The following is an 8336-nucleotide window of genomic DNA, read 5'->3' on the forward strand; positions in this document are numbered from 1 at the left end:
GGGGGGGGGCCTTATTCAATTCAATACAATCACTTTATAAATGATATACAAAATTTATAAAATTTAGTTTAAAAAGTGTTAAAACTCTACAAAGCTAGTTCATTGCAAGAATAGTTTTTTCACACTAAATATAGTTTACTTGTGTGTACACTGAGTTTTATTTTATATTGATTGATGTGTAGGCCTAGGGTTAAAAATCATTGTTATTTCTTTGTCATATCAGTACATTATGTAGTACATAGTGTTTCAATCTAATTTACTTCAACTAAACTTGACATATTGTTTATGTAATACTCAACTTTAAGCTAATTATCACAAATACAGCTCTGGAGGGGTCAAGTTAGCATTTCATTGGTCTCAAATAATATTCCTTTTATGGAAACTCATATAATTTCTACTTTTCAATATACAAGTTTTCAAATATATCAATTGTAGTGAGATATATAAATTTCTAATGAACATAATAAAATACTTTCACTGTTCAAATAGTGCTCAATACATCAATTGTAGAGTGACATAGAAATACCACTATTAAAATAGTGCTCAATACATCAATTGTAGAGTGATATAGAAATACTACTGTTAAAATAGTGCTCAATACATCAATTGTAGAGCGATATAGAAATACTACTGTTAAAATAGTGCTCAATTCATCAATTGTAGAGTGACATAGAAATACCACTATTAAAATAGTACTCAATACATCAATTGTAGAGCGATATAGAAATACTACTGTTAAAATAGTGCTCAATACATCAATTGTAGAGTGACATAGAAATACCACTATTAAAATAGTGCTCAATACATCAATTGTAGAGTAATATAGAAATACTACTGTTAAAATAGTGCTCAATACATCAATTGTAGAGTGATATATAAATATCACTATCAACACATTGCCCAATAAATGACTTGTAGAGCGATATAGAAATTTCCAATCTGTACAATAAGAAATTATTTACCAAGTAAAATAGTGCTCAATAATCAATTGTAGAGCGATATTTCTAATAAACATAAGAGGAAAAAGTCAATTGTCATTGAACGGTGTTTATAAAAACATTTAATACATCAATATCTCTATATTATTTAATTTTTAAATCATAATTCTTTTTCCAATTATCAACAGATGGTGAATATACAGAGATATTTCATATAACTATACTTTATTGTTAAACACATAGAAATTTTTTATTAGTAATAATACCGTACTGATATTCTTGACCATTGAGCCATTGTGGGGGACAATTCTGACTGTGATTTATGCTTTCAATCTGCTCATAGCACTGGAATACATGACCACTGGAAAACATAGTCACTGGAAACATGGCCACCCTTAAATACTTGATATGTTGTAAAGAACTAGCAAAATATGGTAGGGGTAGAGTTATTAGTATAAACAGACCAGGAAGGTATAAGAGTATAAGATTTTGTTTCACATTCACTACAACCTACACTTAGTTTCAGGATCCAGTAATTTTTCCCTGAGAAAAAATCTTTTTTTTTACATTTTGTGAAACAATAGAGGAGCCATTCATATTTATATATTTTGATAATATTTTTAAAAGTATAAAAGAGATTCTCAATAATATTGTGATATTGTTTTTAAAAACTCAACTTCAGTGTTGATACTTATGGCTGTATAAATTCACTAAATGGAGGTAATAATCTAATATTGTTCAAACAATGAATCCCATTATCGAAAGAAGCCTTAATGATACAATACAGAATCCATAAAAGTGGTCATCTTTTAAAATAAGCTTAAAAAGCTAATCATAACCCACTGTAAATGTTCAACGCACTCTTTTGAATCCTGATAAATTCAAGTAACCCATTAAGGGGATAGGTTTTTCTGTAATAACATTGCCAAATGACAATTTGTTCATTAGTTGGAATTTCTAACATTACATTCTAACAGTATCAGTAGTATTTTTGAACTGATATTTCAAAACTATGGGCAAATTGCAAATCTGTAAATATTATGATCCCAATACCAGTACAGTGTTTTATCAATAACATTTGACAAAGATGCTTGGCATTTATAACAGAAACTTTTTCAATCAAATCCTACTAATCAATCATTATACCATGTCAATGGTTTCTTTTCATTTACTGACATGTTTAAAGAACATCTTTGATACGGTACCGTACTCAAGATTATTTTTTTAAAAATTGAACATTCCTTTAGTCTCTGTAAGTAGTAAACGATTCTAAAAGTATGTTAATCAACTCAGAGATAATCTCAAATAAATCATTAAGTATTTTAATTCATATTGTAATTTTCTAATTGATTGCTATGGGGGTTTGCTTATTGATGTAATTGATAATATTGACAGCCGTTCTACTCACCTTGGTCTCTGATAATCTCGAATTCTATAAGTAAACTGATATCCTTTGATCACATTCTCTGGGGTATCCTCATCAGCACATACCATACCTCTAGGACACGGAACTCGCCTTAGAAAATCTTCTGGTCCATTAGGAAAACACACAGCATCAAATGCAATGGTGTTTATTTTGTTCAATGACTTTTGGCAGGAATTTTTAGAATGAGTTTGATTTCCATAAAATTCTTTAAAATATTCACTATCAACTACAACTAAAATCATACTAGAACTTTTATTTGAACGCGATGTAATATTTCCGTAAACATATCCTTGTGTTTGATCGCCATTATTTTGATCGGTTTTCTGAAATCCGAACTTTGAAAGAAATCGGAAATAATCTCTCGTCTCCATCGTTCCCTGCAACCGTAAGGCGTGAATAATGGTTAGAAAGGTAAAAATATGGGACACTAAAAACGTCCGAACAATTTTCATTTTGTTTTATAACTGCTGACATTGATGAATTAATAATTATCTCCAGCGTGGCTTTTTATAACTAAAAGACAGTCGCCATTTTCAATAACAATTTGTCACGTGATCGCAGTATTTGGATCCGGGTTGTTCATTCGAAGTACATCGTTTTACATCGATTCGGCACGTCGAGATAAATTTACAAGATAAGCCTCCACATTCAAGATACATAAATTTAGTGGAAATTATGGTAATGCATAACTATCAATAATATGTGTCCCACAAAATTGGAAACAGAAATTTCATTGATTTTACAGAAGATATTTTTCAGTCATTTTTTTTGGATATTTTTGGCTGAAGTGAATGAAGTCTTCTTGACTTCTCCAATCATGCAGAGAAGTTGAAATCATATTTCACTGAAGATATTTGAAAGGAACCAGCTTAAAGGAATACTAACTCTTCGAGAAACATAGATTAAAATTCTGAGACTAGGTCAATAAGAAGAAAATAAGTGTTAAATATATACATTCTTCAGAAAGTGATGAAACGCACAAAATTAGATCCACTGATTATTACAATGGATACAGAAAACCAAACTTAATTCAGCTGTATGTAGCTACCAGTGGACCTGTTGAATAACTATACAAAAGAATCTGTCTATAATCTGCCAAATCCTTAAACTAAGAAATTAATGAAAAACAGTTATAATTTGTATTAGTGTTTTTCAATTGATACTTAGTTCTATGGATATTTGGTATTGAGATTATAGAAAGATTTTGTTGTTTAGTAATTCAACAGGTCCACTGATGAAAAACTCAATTTGGCAAAGTTTGAGAATGTGAATTTAAGTACATTCTGAGAGGTGGTATTCCTTTAAATTTGATTTTCACTCATGTAAATTAAGCTATAATTTGATAATATTTGCAAAACATATAATAAAATAAATAGGACATTAAAAAAAAGCAGTTCTTGTGACAAAACTAAGTCTCCCTGCACATAAAATGAATTTTGTTTTTTAATTTCAAGGTATTTTATTTTCACATGATGACATAAAGGCAATTAGGATTTATATTATTTTCACACTTCATTTGCAAACCAAAACTGTTGATTTGGCCATATTAGCAAGTATTGTCCAATTGGAGCTCTAAAACATAAATTAAAAACATGATTTCAAACAGTATTTTGTCAGATTATCGTCTCTGGGTTATTCTTACAGTAGCCAGTCCAGATTGACTTTTATCTGCCTGGGCAGCTGCAGTAGGAGGCAGTGTGGAATGAGAACTAGGCGGCACTTGGTATCCCTGGGGATAGGCAGCAGGGGCAGGCTGACCAGCAGGCTGACTGGGTGGGTATCCCGCTTGAGGGGGAGGGGCCTGATATTGAGGAGGATATTGATACTGGGCCTGGTACCCAGGGGGAGGCTGTGAATAAGATTGAGTAGCCTGAGGGTAGGCTTGTTGCTGTTGATATGCCTGCTGTCCAGGATATTGTGCTGCTTGGTTGTATGCTGGTGGTGGTGGTGCTGTGTAGGGCTGAGCTTGATATCCTGCTGTATAAGATGCTGCTGCAGCTGCATAAGCTGAAGGGGCATAAGAGGCAGCTGTTCCAGCAGGAGGTGGACGAGGAGCACTATACTGTTGTGGATAAGCTGGCTGGGGTGCAGGTGCTGATTGTCCAAATAAGGCTTGGATCTTTTGATTTCCTTCTTGAGACATGAAAGATGATGAATACATGGATGTGTTGACGTAAGGATTATAAGATGTATAGCCAGTTGATGGAACAGCTTGAACTGCTACTGGAATTTGTTGAGGTTGACTAGCAGGTGGAGCAGCAGGGTTACTTCCCTTTGTTTCAATTCTTTGCTGCTTCTGAGCTGGAGCTCCTTCTGCTGGAGAATTCTAAAAATATAGACATACATATCCATATATTGCTACGTACATAACTGTAATAAACTTGCAAGGAATTACAAATTACTTTTTAGACTAACACAAGAGTAAATATTCACTCTTATTGTTGTCCAGAGAATTCTTTTTATGATAACAACTCCTCAGTCTGTTAAACATAGAAATCAGAAAGTAAACACATGCAACTAAAAATCTAGATTTGGAATTCAAAATCAATTTGTAACAGAATGGATGAAAATGTTGGTAGCCCATGAGGAGCCTTAGTATTTGTGCCCTTTAGAAATTCTGTTGTTTTATACAAATGTAATGTAAATTCACTGAAATTGTTCAATTGTCTTACAGCTCGTCTATTTTTACTAGGTGTTCCTCCAGCATTCGGTTGACCTCCAGGTGGTTTGTTGCTAGGCGTCTGAGGACTTAAAGATGGAGATTCATCTTTCTTGCGATTTTCTGGTGAATACAAATCTAAGACCTGATGACAAATATCCTCCATTAATTCCATGGAAATATCTTCAACGATTGCATCCCACCATTTTATTTTGGTGCCAGGAATTTTGCCCTGCCAGTCTGTGATTTCAAACTTTGTCAATCGTGACGCCAGATATAACAGGGATGTGGCAATGATATCTGGTTCCCATTGTAATGATAAGGTTGTACACATGCTGAAATAGAAAATAACAAAATGAATGAGATACCTGTACAGAATGAATGAACAAGAAGGTTTTAAAAAAATTATTCAAGTGATCTCTTACATAAACACATTTAACCATGTAATAAGTATTAGTAGAAAAGGGACTAAATTTCACTTCAGTGGAATATTAGAAGTAAATAAAGTCAATATACCTATCATTTATAAATGTCCAAGCCATTTGAACCATCTTCTGAATCTTTTCTTTGTCTCCTGTAACATACAATATATTGAAATTATCTCGAAAACCGAGTCTGATGTTAAAAAATTGCAAACTCTGTGTACTAAAGGACGACAGGGTTTTAGAACAATTGGTGCATACTCCCCTTTGACAGCTCGTAAAGGAAAGAACAAACAGAAATAATTTGCATGTAGTTTCATCACTTGATATAAAAAAATTCACCTACCTTGTACAAACTTGGCATATTTTAAAACTTTAGAATATGGATGTTCAATTTGAAGATCAAATTTGATAGTTTGTAATAAAATTCTCTCCATTGTCATTACTTCTTCCTACAAAATGAAATAGCCAGGTAGCAAAATAAAATATCATTGGTAAAAAAAGAGGAAGGGGAGCCAACACAGAGCATTGAAATCAGAATTTTTCTTCCCTTTCAGATGACAACCTGATTAGCTCTTCATAATCCCAGCTGTGCCAGCCTACTTCTGACAATTAACTTGAACATTAATCACCCTTTGTGACAGCGAAATAAAAAGGCACAAATTATGATTCGGTTGGAACAAATTTATAATCACTTACCCTTGGATCTTCACCAAAGACGGCAAACAGAGAGGGGCTTAATAATGATTGACATATTTTGATTATATCTCGACATTTCTTAGGTGTTTCTTCCACTTTACCAGCCAGAAATAAACAGCAAGCTGCAGTTACCTTGATTAAAAAAAAAATTCAGCATATTAGTTACAAAAGCCTCTCATTATGATTTGGTCATTTATGTAAACATTCCATTCCAAATATAAAGGCGTGCAAACATCTGGTTTTCCAGATAATTGGTTACCAGTCAAAGTCTGGCGAGACTGTATACGTATACACAATTTTTGTTCTATTATAAATATTATATTATGTCATTAAATACAAACTAGACCAATTTTGAAGAATTAACTAGAATAGTAATCTTAGAAGTTACTTACATATCTGTGAAATTCTTTAAAGGAATGAAACATATAAAATCTGTGGAAATAGACCACACCTGTGGCACAGGAATCATATCGACTAGGCGGGAGTTAAAGAATATATTATGTCATCAAGATTTTTTAAAATTACATAATAAAGAAAAAAATATCTTTGGTTGTTTAATTCTCAAATGAGAATATTGCCTTATGCCTATCTTTACTCATTATGATGTCAAATTTTTACATTTATATTTATAGTAAAATATTCTATCAAAGTGTCACCTAAAAGGTATCAGGATATTTAACATCAGGCTAAACCAACAGTTAAGTTGTATATTAAAAGTGACAACTAATTCAAAGGATACAGTCCTAATTTGGTCCCAGCATCAATGATAAATCTTGCACCTTCTCTTCTGTATCTAGCTTCTGTTAATGTATCCACTCCATCACGAAATGAGGGTGAATTCTTTATATCTTTTTTCTCAAAATACCAGCAAGGCATTCTTTTGGTCTGGTAGGCTTATGCTACTAGACCACCAATTCTGAAAATATAAAAAAAAGCTTTGATTAGAAATAATAAAAGTCGGCACTAAGCATTAGCTTAAATGTGGTCTGGAATAACAAAAGGAATTGTAGTAAAACCCATTAAAAATATCAAAATCTCAACTTCTCATACTCAGACAAGATAAGCAGTGCTAATTTTAGTTGGAAAATAAGCGTCTGTGTACTTACATTGGTACAGATACTCTATTTATCTATAACTAAAGATTTATCTTTTATTTTTCTATTTCCTTGCCATGTTGGAAATCATATTACTCATTATCTCCCCTGTCTGACGTAGGTAGTTCTTGTATTATACTGATGTCGTGATTATCAATATTAAACACTGGCTTAATCCTAATAAAATTTCAAAAACGAAAAAGGTATAGAATTTGGACTCTTTGTTAAGTAGGCCCTATTTTCATGACAAACAATTAAGAAATATAAGAAATAATATTTCTAAAAAAATATTTTACGTCAACCATGAACAGGGCGCAAATAAAGTTCCAAGTGTTCTGAAAAGTTCCTGAAGATCTGAAGGGCCATTATTAAGCCAGAAAGGTTGGTATTTGAATATGAAATAGCTCCAACTTGATGTTCTTGATATTTGTAACCGATGGCTCTGTATAAAGAATAATATGACGTGTATATTATATTAGGTCTAGGATGTCTGCATTTCAAACTCAAAGCAAACTTTCCACATGCAGAACTGGTACATGTTGCAAGATTAGAATAAGTAATGGGAGATCAGTCACAGGGTGGAACAATGTCCTTTTATGGAAGTTTGCTTGATTAATTTTCCAGAAACAAACAAATTTAGAAAATAAATATTGGTAATGCATCAAGTCTTAGGCTGACAGTGTGTTTATAACTTATCCTAAATATGAATGCTTATTATTGCATTGAAGGCCAAAACATGATCAGTAAATTATCATCATGTTACCACTTAATGATCTTTAACCATAGGTGATTAAGGCAAGTGGCATTACCGTGTAGATCATGCCCATATTCATATTCATGAGACTAACATTAGACGAAGGGGTGTGTTATTGATGTAAGCTTATTTTTGCATTCTATCAAATCATATAATTTGAAATAATTTCAGGATTTATAAGTGGCATTCCTTGTATATACAATGGGGAAAAAGTCTAAAAAGGGAGGAGGGAAGACCTCGGCTGCACCCAAAGAGAAATCTGTAAATGGAAATGAAGATGTTCCTGCTAAAGGAGCTAGTAATGATGAACCTGCCCCAACCATGACAGATTTATCTAAATCAGC

The 8336-nt window shown here is 32.6% G+C and overlaps 2 protein-coding genes across 2 annotated transcripts in view; both read right to left on the minus strand.

The window, feature by feature from the left end:
• Nucleotides 1-2816, minus strand: part of LOTGIDRAFT_118765 (hypothetical protein) — a gene marked incomplete at both ends in the record, with an annotated part of 8170 nt that extends 5354 nt beyond the window's left edge. Inside the window, one exon of the mRNA XM_009056868.1 lies at nucleotides 2347-2816. Coding sequence (XP_009055116.1) covers nucleotides 2347-2816 — 470 coding nt within the window. The remainder of the gene's footprint in view (nucleotides 1-2346) is intronic.
• A 2073-nt stretch (nucleotides 2817-4889) lies between these two features.
• Nucleotides 4890-7336, minus strand: LOTGIDRAFT_215790 (hypothetical protein; the record flags this gene model as incomplete). The annotated part of the gene is made up of 7 exons (XM_009056869.1): nucleotides 7251-7336; nucleotides 6884-7060; nucleotides 6537-6618; nucleotides 6145-6276; nucleotides 5792-5897; nucleotides 5540-5597; nucleotides 4890-5358 (listed from the first exon to the last, which is right to left on the minus strand). The coding sequence occupies exons 2-7, from the start codon at nucleotides 7018-7020 to the stop codon at nucleotides 4890-4892; spliced, it is 984 nt and encodes a 327-aa protein (XP_009055117.1). The 5' UTR covers nucleotides 7021-7060; nucleotides 7251-7336.
• Between the last annotated feature and the right edge of the window lie 1000 nt (nucleotides 7337-8336).

Source organism: Lottia gigantea, assembly GCF_000327385.1.
Source record: "Lottia gigantea unplaced genomic scaffold LOTGIsca_29, whole genome shotgun sequence".
Lineage (NCBI taxonomy): Eukaryota > Metazoa > Mollusca > Gastropoda > Lottiidae > Lottia > Lottia gigantea.